General features: G+C 44.3%; 1 protein-coding gene across 1 annotated transcript in view; it reads left to right on the top strand.

The window, feature by feature from the left end:
- LOC126343351 (uncharacterized) overlaps positions 1-8,065 on the top strand; it is a 107,142-nt gene extending 99,077 nt beyond the window's left edge. Inside the window, exon 7 of the mRNA XM_050001931.1 lies at positions 7,745-8,065. Within this exon, the coding sequence (XP_049857888.1) occupies positions 7,745-7,833 (89 nt within the window). The 3' untranslated portion in view covers positions 7,834-8,065. The remainder of the gene's footprint in view (positions 1-7,744) is intronic.
- The last annotated feature ends 5,765 nt before the right edge of the window (positions 8,066-13,830 follow it).

The following is a 13,830-nucleotide window of genomic DNA, read 5'->3' as shown; positions in this document are numbered from 1 at the left end:
TTCGAACTTGGACATTGTACTTGGGCCCTTGATATTAAGCATATATTTCAGCTGTATTAGGAGCGAGGGTATACAGAATCTCTAACGTCATTTACGGTTGCGACCTGCTAAGTTTTAGAACACATCGACATATCTGTATGTTGCAGAGGTTAATATCACTTTAAAACATGCGCCGAACAATCGATTCCAACATTGTCACACATTTTACTTCTACCGACATTGGTCGTCCTTGTTTTATGTTAGCGGTCTATAATGTCCCCAAATGCTGCTGCTCGGATTAAGTAAGCATGCTACATGTTTAACAGGACGAGGATGTGGTGCAAAAAGGGTACATCGAGGATGTGGAGGGTCACATTGACCCTGTTTTTCATTTATATTTTTATGTATTTATTGTCAATTTTTGACAAAACGTAGGAATTAAATTTATGAATTATTTGCTAATTTAAGGGTTTTCATAGAAATAAACACCATTAAGCGTATAAATGATTTACTACTTAATTTTTACATGAAGTCTGCAAAATAATCTTTTAACCGCCCTTAACGACGCGTATTTTTTAAAATCTGCAAAACAGTACATTCTCATCAGTAGTACGGATTTTTTGCCAAGTATTTACGAGATAAATCTTCTTCCAGCACAAAATGAACAATAAACTTTTGAAATAAGCTGTTAATCATCTCTTGCCACATCACGTTTTTGACAGAATGGAACAATGCGTTCTTGATAAATGTACTTATGACGATCTTCACTAACATGAGTTGTCTTACAATTTCCAGCACATGGACGTTCTTGACATCTTTTTGGTACACCTTGGACTCCGTCAGTCGATTCATGTGAATATTCTCCATTAAATTCTGTGATTCTCTTACGCAAAATGCTTAGAAGTTGAGGTATTTCTTGTCGGGCACTCAGCTGTTCACTAAAGAACATAGGGCCTGATGTTTTAATGTAATAAAGACGCTTTTGGTTTTTATTGTTATTTGATCACTGAAAAATAGCAGGATTTATGCTGGCCATATTCAGCATTACCTAGAAGACAGTCTGAGGCCATCTTTTTGAGTTGCGGCTTACATCATAAGTCGCTGACAGCTCATCTGCAACGTCAACTCCACCTTCCATAGAACTGTAAAACATGTATATCTTTGGTTTCTTTTTATGTCTTGTCAGTTCATCAATTTGAGCACTGAAGACTAGATATGAGCAAAATAACTTTTTTTTTCTTTGGCATATGAGAAACAAGTGTAATATCCTTTTCGTAACCGAACTTAGATGTGTAGATTTCTCTACCACGAGCTCTGCAAAATTAGGAGTGATTTGCCTCTTGTTCTTACGCACTGTCGTTCTTTCAGTTATTTCAGCCGATATGACATTAGTTCATAGCTAGTAAGCCAATTTTCAAAAGTCACATTAAGGCTTGTTTTTGAAATGGGTTGCACCAGCTGATTCACCACAGCAAATGTTTTATTTCTCAGTGGAAACTGTCTCCTTGGCTGTTTTCCAGCATATATTTCGAGGCTAAAGACGTAGAAATTCTTTGAGTCGAACAAGTCAAATATTTTTATGACATATTTAGCCGGTTTTGGTGAAATGTATTGTCTAAATTTGCCTCTGAATGCAAGCAGCCTTTCATCTATGGTTGTATGTTCTCCTAGTACAAAGGCGTTCTTGCAGTTTTCTATCAATCTGTCAAATATCTGAGGTACTCATGCTAAGTTGTTCAGCTGTTTTCTTTCTTCACGTGTGTATTTGTCGTCAAAACGAAGACAACTTTGAATAGAATGAAAACGTTGCTGTGTCGTTATCAGCCGAAATATTTCAATTCCTGTGCCATTTAAAGCCCTAACGTCAACGGTGTTCTGCCTCCTAGATCGGTAAAATCCTGCAACGTACAACAAGCTTATATAAGCCTTAGGCTCGCTGATGGTCATCTCCTCCATAAAATAGTGATTTGCAACTACTTCACAAGCTGCTCTCCTTTCTGAAGTTTGTATATTTCAAGATAATACTAAGAATATTTTCATTGCAAAACGGACTCCAGCATTCATGCTCTGTGTTTGCTAATCTTGCCACTAAAATCACGCCAGGTACCTCTCTGATGATTTTTCATAACGGGCTCAAACTTGATGTTGAGGTGGATATTTGCACCACTTGGATCCATCTGCAACAAAACAAAATGAACAGCGTACCTGATTTTCCGATCGCTCGTCTAATTCTGCTAACGCAGGCAGCATTGTGGGCAGTATTTTGTAACTCATTTACTGGTATATTCTTTGTCACTTGCATCTTGGTCAGTACAACTACTGCCACTGCGCTCACTTACACAATCTTCATATTCGCTACCATGTGACGTAAAATCGCTTTCACTGTCTGATAATTCCGCCAGCCAACGAAGTATACGCTCAGCCTCCCTTTCTTCGTTGCCCATTTTGACTAAAAACACCAAAAATTATAAAACATTCATAAAAAAGAGTAACTGAAAAACGGCACAGAAATACTACTTCGCGGTTGTGTAAGGATCAAAACTACCCTCATACCGTTCGCCCTCGTTCATCTACTTTCACGGATGGCAGCCGACTGAGTGCGTGCACGCATTAGGGAGGGGAGATCTATAATTACAGCTACTGACGACTTCGACTATATGCAACAACGCAACAGGGAACTGCCAACAAAACAAAATGAGCAAGGTCAAATTGTCCCAACCACATCCTCACCGGGTTAATAACAATTACAGCCGCAACTTTAAATTTTGCTACATTTGTTTTGACTTCTTAGACGTGTAAAATAACATAGGAAATACGGTCTGTAAGAATTTTAGAGAGCCTTACCAGCGTAGTTCTGATTGTAAACTGCTATTATTTTATTTAGGCTCCTACAGGTCTTTGTCATTTGCGATAACAACATTTATTTTCAACTAACAGCGTCGTTTATATTTTTCTAGTGATTAACGCGATTCATTATCTTTCTCCCTGTTAAATTTATGCTTCAGAGCAATTGGAATGTGGAAATATTCTCTTGTGGCTCACATCAACTTCAGGCCTGATTAGTTACTTTCGGTTTGTCTGTTTACCTCCTTAGTATCTTTTTTTTTACTTTCCTTGCCGTCATGCACTTTCTTCCTCTGTTAAAAAACTGGTTAGATTAGTCTTACGTCGTAGAATTGCTAGGCCTACATTTTCATATATCAGCTATTATTAGTATTGCGGTCCTTTAGAATTCTGGGCTTTAAATTAATAAATATGCGTATATAAACACTGTATTTCCTGTTTTGCTTACGTATTTTGCAGACTTTTTACAATACTGCCACATCCTAGTTGAAGAAAATAGTTAATTACAACTCTGTTGTGTTTTTGTAGCCATAGGTGTTACTGTAGACTGCTGTTATTGTGCATAGCCTCTAGTAGGTCTGTGTCATCTGTACTAATAGCACTATTTGGCATTCAGTTTGCATCGTTTATAATTTTTCTCTGGCTAGCTTCTATCAGCGTTGACGTCGAGGACTACCTCCTGGAGAGATGAAGCAGGGACTTTGGGCAGCACAGCAACACAAGCTGCTTGACGGAGCCGGCCGCGGTGGTCTAGCGGTTCTAGGCGCTCAGTCCGAAACCGCGCGATCACTACGGTCGCAGGTTCAAATCCTGCCTTGGGCATGGATGTGAGTGATGTCCTTAGGTTAGTTAGGTTTAAGCAGTTCTAAGTTCTAGGGGACTTATGACCACAGATGTTGAGTCCCATAGTGCTCAGAGCCATTTGATTTTTTTGCTAGACGGACGGACGAGATTGATAGGCACTAGTTGTCAACAAGGAGCATCGTTCCGCCTGGGCAGCGAACTGTGATGGGCTTCGTAATCCAAGAATTGTAGCGAAGCTGAGAATGATGAATTACACTGAAGCGCCAAAGAAACTGCTATAGGAATGCATATTCGAATACAGAGATATTTAAGTAGGCAGAATACTGCGCTGCGGTCAGCAACAACTTTGTAAGACAACAAGTGTCTGGCGCAGCTGTTAGAGAGGTTACTGCTGCTACAATGGCTGGCTACGTTTTAAGTGAGTTTGAACGTGGTGTTACAGTCGGCGCACGAACGCTGGGACACAACGTCTCTGAGGTAGTGATGAAGTGGGGATCTTCCCGTACGACCATTTCACGAGTGTACCATCAATATCAGGAATCCGCTGATACATCAAATCTCCGACATCGCTGCGACCAGGAACAGGTCCTGCAAGAACGGGACCAATGACGACTGAAGAGAATCGTTCTACGTGACAGAAGTGAAACCCTTCCGTAAACTCATGCAGATTCAATGCTGGGCCATCGATAAGTGTCAACATGCGAACCATTCAATGAAAAATCATCGATACGAGCTTTCGGAGCCGAAGGCCCATTCGTGCACCCTTGATGGCTGCAAGACACAGAGCTTTACGCCTCGCCTGGCCCGTCAACACCGACACTGGACGGTTGATGACTGGAAACATGTTACCTGGTCGGACAAGCGTCGTTTTAAATTGTATCGGGCAGATGACAAGGTACGGGAATGGAGACAATCCCATAAATCCTTGAAACCTGCATGTCGGCAGGGGACTGTTCAAGCTGCTACAGGCTCTGTAATGGTGGGGGCGTGTGCAGGTAGAGTGATATGGGACCCCTGATACGCATAGATACGACTCTGACAGGTGACAAATAACTAAGCATCCTGTCTGATCACCTGCATGCATTCATGTCCATCGCGTATTCCAACGAAATTGGGTTCAAATGGCTCTGAGCACTTTGCGACTTAACTTCTGAGGTCATCAGTCGTCTAGAACTTAGAACTAATTACACCTAACTAACCTAAGAACATCACACACATCCACGCCCGAGGCAGGATTCGAAATTGCGACCGTAGCGGTCGCTCGGTTCCAGACTGTAGCGACCACTCCGGCCGGCCAGAATTGGGCAATTGCAACACGCAATGCGACACCCACACGTCCAGAAGTGCTGCAGAGTGACTCCAGGAACACACTTCTGTGTTTAAACACTTCAGCCGGCAGGAACACTTCCCCAGGTAGAAACATTATTGAGCATATCTGGGATGGCCTGCACCGTGCTTTTCGGAAGAGATCTACATCCGCTCGTACTCTTACGGATTTGCAGGCAGCCTCGCAGGAGTCAGGGTGCCATTTCCCTCCAACACTACTTCAGACATCTACACCACATTGTGTTGTGGCACTTCTGCGTGCTCGCGGGTGCCCTACACAATATACGCAGGTGCACCAGTTTCTTTGGCTCTTCAGTGTAGTTCTACGTAGTGCTTGCGAGTACGACAGTTAGAAGAGAGTTTGTAGTTGAGTGTCGGCATTGGTTTGGAATTTTTGGTATTTGGTTTTAGGATGAGATCTGGTATTGTATGTCTATTGTATCTTAATTCGCTCTCTTATGTTATAGCCTGAGTGAATTCAGAGGGTCTCATTTATTGGTTTTCTATCTAGTGTGCTTCGTAGTAACGTGTTGTTAAACTGTATAGTCACTTGTGCCTCTCAGTGAACGTTGATTGTTAACGGCAAGTTAACTAAAGATGCATTATATGATTATGTGTATTATTTCGTAAGTCGTATTTTGCTTTTCTGAGCACTGTGTTCTTTGGTCGTTGCTTATTCTTTATACTTCCTAGATTCTTTGTACCCTTTTACAAACTGTTTTTATTTGCATATGAACCCTCTGCCTATTAATATTCCCTTCAGTTCAGCCGTCTCAAGTTGAGCAACATTACCTGTCACGGATTGGGCGGCCCCTCCCGCCGGAGATTCGAGTCCTCCCTCGGGCATAGGTTTGTGTGTTGTTCTTATCATAAGTTAGTGTAAATAGTGTGCAAGTCTAGGGAACGATGACCACAGCGGTTTGGTCCCTTAGGAATTCACACACATTTGAACATTTGGTGTCGCTTATTTGCATCCTTCTACCATTCCATGTCGACAGAGTCCAATAGTAGCAATCTCGACGTTTAACGCAGAGGTCATTGGTTAGAAATTTTTTTGCATGGTTCTCTTAGTGGTTGCTAACGTTACCTCAAATTATTCAGTACGAGTGATGATGAAGTCCCATACTCCTCGACAGAGCATAGGGGACGATGCGGGAGACCCACACCGCCGCACTAGGCAAGGTCCTAGTGGAGGTGGTTTTCCATTGCCTTCCTCCGACCGTAATAGTTATGAATGATAATGATGAAGACGACACAACAACACCCAAACAGTCAGTCATTAACTAGCATACAACACTGCCCTCTACATATAAATTTCAGAAATTTCTGCATGAAATTAAGGGCATTATTTTACAGTAATAAATCTCTTTCCATGTGCTATTCTACATCTTGTACTGCACCTTCCTTGCTTCGTCCGTTACGCGTAATTTTGTGTCCAAGGTAACAGAATTCCTTCACATAATCTACTACGGACTCCCCAATTTAGATATTAAGTTTATCGCTAATCACATTTTTGCTGCTCCTAATTACTTTCATTTTCATTCAATTCACTATCAATGCGTATTCTGAGTTGGTGAGACTGTTGATTCCATTGAACAGATCGTGTAATGCTTCTTCCTTTTCACTGATGATAGCCATGTTATCAGGGATTATGTTCAACGGTAACCTTTCACGGTGAGTTTACTATGATATCTTGTCACCGTGAATTTAAATGCAACTTCTGAAAGTTCTTTTCTTTCTATTATAGCTCTCCCCTCCCCTTCAGTATAGTGGTAGCTGCCATACACTTTTCTAGGTCGAAAAATCCTGTGGGAGATTTTTGACTCTTCTTTTCTTTCTTCCACTATCATTAACAACTTCAGAATTGCATGTGTTTTCTTTACCTTTCAAAAACATCCGTCATCTGACCCTCCATTTTCTTTTCTAGTTGTAACACACATCACCCTTGCTGTCTTGTTGACTGTATGGATGATATTTTTTTCCCGAAAGTTTGATGGTACGTCTCGAAGCTCATAGATGTTGCACTCCCGACAATAACTGAATAAATTTAGACTAGTTATCTACTATTCTTGACTCTCTAACGCTGGAACCTCTGTCCTCCAACTCATCACACAATTCTTGATCTATCATGTAAGCAGACAGTTCGAACCTTTTGTACACACCCACAATGCACGCTTTTTATCCATAAATTCTGTACACTTACCATCCCGTATAGCTGAATGCGTTCACACGCTGAACAGGTGATTCTCTCCCGAATCATGTACGCCTCTCTCATTAACGGTAGCTTTTGAGCCTGCAATCTGGACGGGGATTTTAGGCGGTTTCGCACATCCCACTAAGCAAATACCGGGCTGGTACCCCCGTCCCGCCTTAGGTGTATGTTACACAAACATTTCTAAAACGTCCTCACAGTTGTACGTGAAATTTGCTCTAGAGAAGACAAATGGGGTACACATGTTCCTTGCTCAGGGGTGAATAAGAGATTGATGACTTTAAGTGTTCACTCTATTTAAACCCATAATCGTCATCATCTTTCTCTCCTCTGTATCTAACAGTGGGATTCTCTTACCAAATTTTGGTTATGGTTTGCCTAAAGTTGTTTTGACATTTCATTGTTGTGAATAATTCCTTCTGAGGAATATTACGTTTCAGAGCTCTTAATATTTTTGCTGTTGCCATTTCATTTTAGCTGCCCCGAATTATGTATGACCGAAGTGCTGCCCTTTATAAAATCTACGCGCAAGTTATAAGTATTGCTTGCCGATAGGAGCGTGTGGTGCTACTGTTCCAGGTCTGGAGGTGTACTTCATGCTGGTGGTGTACAGCTACTTCCGCATCATCGTGGAGCGCGCTCCAGGCGAGCAGGGCGAGTTTGTGTGAGACGCAGAGCAGCGCTGCCCGCACCTGCCAGCACCACACACCACACCACACCAAGCCCCGAGGTGGCATCCACTGGAGGTGGCCGTGTCTCGTGGTGGATTACCTGTAATGTGGCTCCCTCAGGAGTCAGTACTTAAAATGGAAACTTTGGAGCTTTGCCCATGTCTGTACCCACTAAGATTTACAATTGTTAGTCACGCTCAGGCAAATTGTAATAAAGATGATATTTTATACACAATGCATTTCATTACTCCTCATCCAGCTGTATCAAAGACATGATGTTTGACTGCAGATGAACAGGTAAGTGCATGCATGTTTCCTGCAGTGGAATGATACCAGGAGCTTTGTACCACTACTGAACTGTGAAAAGTGTTATTGAGGTAATGAAGTTTTCGTGAATGCTACACATCCCAGAATGGTAAGACTGAAAATAACTATCTGCACATTTAAAGAATATACACTGTCCAGCCACTCTGATGTGACCAACTGTAAAAAGGCTGAAAAACTGAAAAATTACCTTGTTCAGAGCGGACTGCTGCAAGGTGTGCAGGAAGAAACTCAACGCGGATCGGAAAGTTACCGACAGGGCTGTAAAGATATGCTAAACCAATTACTACAGGTTTAATGGTTGAGGATTCATTGCACAAACAGCCCGATTGAGTTTGTCCCACAGATTCTCGATCAGGCCTAAATTTGGGGATTCTGTTGGTGAATGCGGTAAACTTGTCGTGGTGCACTTCGAAACACGCGCGTACTTTACAAGCTGTATGACATGTTGCATTGTCCTGCTGATAGATGCCATCGTAATGAGGAAAAACAAACTTCATGTAGACGAAAAATGTTCAAATGTGTGTGAAATCTTATGGGACTTAACTGCTAAGGTCATCACTGCCTAAATGGACACACTACTTAACCTAAATTATCCTAAGGACAAAAACATACACCTATGCCCGAGGGAGGACTCGAACCGCCGCCGGGACCAGCCGCACAGTCCATGACTGCAGCGCCTAAGAACGCTGGGCTAATCCCGCGCGGCTCATGTAGACGTGTACATGGTCCCAAGGATAGATGCATAATTGTGTTGATCCATCGTGCGTCCTAGAATGACGAGATCATCCAGGGTATGCCACGAAAGCCTCCCCTTCCCCCACTCAACCTCTCTGGCAATTGTGAGTTGCTTGCTTTCAGAAATTTCACGCCATACAGGCTAACGGCCATCTGTCTGATGCGGCATAAAAAGTGATTCATCCGCGAAGGTCACATGGCGCCAGCTCCAGTACAGGCGTGCAAATTCCAGCCTTAGTCACCGATTAACAACATTCAGCATCGGTGCATGAATCAGGTGTCTGCTGCCGAGTCTCATATGCAGTAACATCTGCTGAACAGCCTTTGAGGAGACACTGCAGGTAGCCTTTTAGTTCACCTGGGCGGTCAGTTTCACAATAGTTGCACTTCTATTCGCCTGTGCATATTTCTGCATCTGTCGTTAACCCCTGACATCTATGGCCTATGGTGCACCACAGCTGCCTCGCTGCCAGTTTTGGCTAGCACCATTTTGCCATGCACAGTATATTTTAACCACCACAGCATGCAACCAATTTACAAACATAGCCACTTGTGAAATACTTTCACCTTTGGCTCGGAAGCCAGCAATCAGGCCCGTTTGGACAAGAGATAAGTCGCTTCGATTTCGCATTACGACAACGACTGCACTGTTTACTGCATCCACAGACGTTCTTTACACACGCTCCGCTGCTAGCTCTGCCTTCTGGCATCTGTGAGCTGCACGTTAATTTGACTGGTCCATGCGTACGCATAAAGGGGTTCAATGGATAACCGGCGCACTTAAATCCATCACCTCAGCCATCGTTCAGCCGTGTTTCTATGACCTATGGTGCACCACATGTGCCTCGACCCCCGTTTTGGATAGAGCCGTTTTTTCATGCGGGGTATACTTTAACAACAGCGGCGCGTGTACAGCTTACAGAGTTAGCTATTTCGGAAATGGTTCCGCCACTAAAATCCAATGATCATGGACTTTTGGACAACAGGTAAATCGGTCCGTTTCTGCACTACGACAAGGACTGCACTGTTTTCTGCGTCCCCCAGTGCCTTATATACGTAACTTATACATACCTCAATTCGTTTTCGTGTGTGCGAATTCAGTCTCGTCTAAAAGAAAGATTCACGTACACCACCTCTTGCAGAAATTACACTCCTGGAAATGGAAAAAAGAACACATTGACACCGGTGTGTCAGACCCACCATACTTGCTCCGGACACTGCGAGAGGGCTGTACAAGCAATGATCACACGCACGGTAAGGCGGACACACCAGGAACCGCGGTGTTGGCCGTCGAATGGCGCTAGCTTCGCAGCATTTGTGCACCGCCGCCATCAGTGTCAGCCAGTTTGCCGTGGCATACGGAGCTCCATCGCAGTCTTTAACACTGGTAGCATGCCGCGACAGCGTGGACGTGAACCGTATGTGCAGTTGACGGACTTTGAGCGAGGGCGTATAGTGGGCATGCGGGAGGCCGGGTGGACGAACCGCCGAATTGCTCAACACGTGGGGCGTGAGGTCTCCACAGTACATCGATGTTGTCGCCAGTGGTCGGCGAAAGGTGCACGTCCCCGTCGACCTGGGACCGGACCGCAGCGACGCACGGATGCACGCCAAGACCGTAGGATCCTACGCAGTGCCGTAGGGGACCGCACCGCCACTTCCCAGCAAATTAGAGACACTGTTGTTCCTGGGGTATCGGCGAGGACCATTCGCAACCGTCTCCATGGAGCTGGGCTACGGTCCCGCACACCGTTAGGTCGTCTTCCGCTCACGCCCCAACATCGTGCAGCCCGCCTCCAGTGGTGTCGCGACAGGCGTGAATGGAGGGACGAATGGAGACGTGTCGTCTTCAGCGATGAGCGTCGCTTCTGCCTTGGTGCCAATGATGGTCGTATGCGTGTTTGGCGCCGTGCAGGTGAGCGCCACAATCAGGACTGCATACGACCGAGGCACACAGGGCCAACACCCGGCATCATGGTGTGGGGAGCGATCTCCTACACTGGCCGTACACCTCTGGTGATCGACGAGGGGACACTGAATAGTGCACGGTACATCCAAACCGTCATCGAACCCATCGTTCTACCATTCCTAGACCGGCAAGGGAACTTGCTGTTCCAACAGGACAATGCACGTCCGCATGTATCCCGTGCCACCCAACGTGCTCTAGAAGGTGTAAGTCAACTACCCTGGCCAGCAAGATCTCCGGATCTGTCCCCCATTGAGCATGTTTGGGACTGGATGAAGCGTCGTCTCACGCGGTCTGCACGTCCAACACGAACGCTGGTCCAACTGAGGCGCCAGGAGGAAATGGCATGGCTAGCCGTTCCACACGACTACATCCAGCACCTCTACGATCGTCTCCATGGGAGAATAGCAGCGTGCATTGCTGCGAAAGGTGGATATACACTTTACTAGTTCCGACATTGTGCATGCTCTGTTGCCTGTGTCTATGTGCCTGTGGTTCTGTCAGTGTGATCATGTGATGTATCTGACCCCAGGAATGTGTCAATAAAGTTTCCCCTTCCTGGGACAATGAATTCACGGTGTTCTTATTTCAATTTCCAGGAGTGTATGTGGAAACATCGTAGCAATTACCCTCATAACTGACTGATCGCCAGTAATCTTCAGCACCAAATACAGAAACAACGTAATATCTTATAGTAACATGATCGTTTTTGTTGTCCAGGTGTTACGATGTTGGGCGGTATAGTGTTGCATGGACACACTGACCTGCAAATCGTTGTGCAAGATACAATCACCAGCCAACCTCATTGTGGCCTTATACTCCTTCCCCATATGCGCCTTTTGAAGGAACAGTTCGACATTTATTTCATTTTTATAATTCCGTACCAAAGACGCTGGAAATGGAATCATTATCGGATCCCGTTTGTGCTCATCTGTGTGTCGATCTGTTAAGACGCCTTTGTCTTTAAGACCCCTTTGTCTCAGGAACGGGTAGACGAACCAAGTTGAAATGTCCATCTAATACTATCGCCTACAGTTGCTTAGTGTTGGGAAAAACTTAAGTTCCTAAGCAACTGCAATCAAAAGGTACATCCATTTAAGTCATCTATCTTCATAGTAGCAAACTCAGACATTAAAATCTACACATGAAATGTCTGTATACATAATTAAGTATGTACAGATGCATCTGTGTGCGAGTCCTACCATACTTCAGTCCATCTGCCTGTCCACGTGTGAAGATGGGTAGAATTTTCAAGTTGAAATTTATGTCAGGTACTAATGTCTACAGTCCATTGGGGGTGTAAAAAATTAAGCATCTAAGTCAATGCAAACAAAGAGATACAATCAATTATGTCACATCTTTTGATACTCGTAAACTTTCTCCTCAAAACCTATAGGGTACTTCGTGATAATCTAGAATCACAAGAAGGAAGGTCTCACAGTATACTCCTCTCGAACAGGCCATGAAGGCCAAAAGGTACCGATCGGCCGCCGTGTCATCCTCAGCCCACAGGCGTCACTGCATGTGGATATCGAGAGGCATGTGGTCAGCACACCGCTCTCCCGGCCGTATGTCAGTTTCCAAGACCGGAGGCGCTACTTATCAATCAAGTAGCTCCTCAGTTTGCCTCACAAGGGCTGAGTGCACCCCGCTTGCCAACAGCGCTCGGCGGACCGAATGGTCACCCATGTAAGTGCTGGACCAGCAGAGCGCTTAACTTCGGTGATCTGACGGGAACAGGTGTTACCACTGAGGCAAGGCCGTTAGCCTCTCACAGTATAAGTAAAGGAAAAATCACGTAAAAATATTTCTTTTTTTCTGCCATCTGCCACTTAGAAGATGCCACAGGTCTGCTACGGTGCACTTGTCTATCCTCTGGTAGAGTAGTTCTGTGCGATATGGAAACGTTACCACATGGGATTGATGGAGGAGACCGAAAAAGTTCTAAGAAAGGCAGCTCGTTTTGTATTATCGCAAAATAGAGAGGAATATCGCGGATATGACGTGCGAGTTGGAGTGGAAATCATTAAAACATACATTTTCCTCTGGGGCGAGATGTTTTCAAGAAATTTCAGTCTGCAAACTTCTCCACCAAATGTGATAATACTTTGTTGACACCCACCTACATAGGGAGAAGTGATTATTGTAAAAAAATAAGAGAAATCAAGGGTCGCACAGTTATATTTGAGTTTTCGTTTCACCTGTGCGCATTTAGAGAGTATAAACGTAGGGTCATAGTGTGAAAGAGGGTCGATGAACCGCCTGCCAAGCACTTAAGAGTGAGTTGCGGAGTAGTAACGTAAATGTAGATGAACATCAACGGTCCCTTATCGGTGTTAAAAGGTTAAGATTATAAGTCAGTGCAATCAACAGATACGGACATTGATCTCACATATTTTGATTTTCGCAAACTCAGTCATCAAAGCCAATAGCTGAACTGTCTACATACATAATTAAGTTTGAATGGAACCCTCAGACAGCGAGTCATACTTGCTAGTGTAGTTTTTCTTACGGATGAGAATGTGTGACCCCATCGACCTGCAGAGGCAGAGGAGAACTCCGAACAGGGTATATTCGGCGAATAGATTGAGCTCCCCATTGCCCCAAGTTAAAGTCCATCGAGCACACGTGGAATGCGGAAACGTAGTGTACAAAAGACCATCCAGGAATCGTCAACTACCCTCGCATCGGAATGCGGTCAGTGACACTGACAAATGTGGTAAACGTGTTGTTATATGTACCGTCCAGCATCGATTTACCTCCTCTGATTATTTGGCAAATTGGTATTGGCTCCACAGTTGGCTTTCCTTGCCGGACCAGTTGACACAGCCTACAACACTGATAGTGTACTATTGCCTGCAACTTTGTTTTTTACGAAAACGCAAAACAATACAGTAATGTGGCTGCTTGGTCATTTTGCACACTTCGTGGTCGCTGACGATGGGAGAGATAATCACTTCGCGTTT

This window comes from Schistocerca gregaria, chromosome 1 (genome assembly GCF_023897955.1).
Source record: "Schistocerca gregaria isolate iqSchGreg1 chromosome 1, iqSchGreg1.2, whole genome shotgun sequence".
In the NCBI taxonomy this organism is placed as follows: domain Eukaryota; kingdom Metazoa; phylum Arthropoda; class Insecta; order Orthoptera; family Acrididae; genus Schistocerca; species Schistocerca gregaria.
The sequence above is the reverse complement of the archived record's forward strand: the minus strand, read 5'-3'. Positions and strand labels throughout refer to the sequence as shown.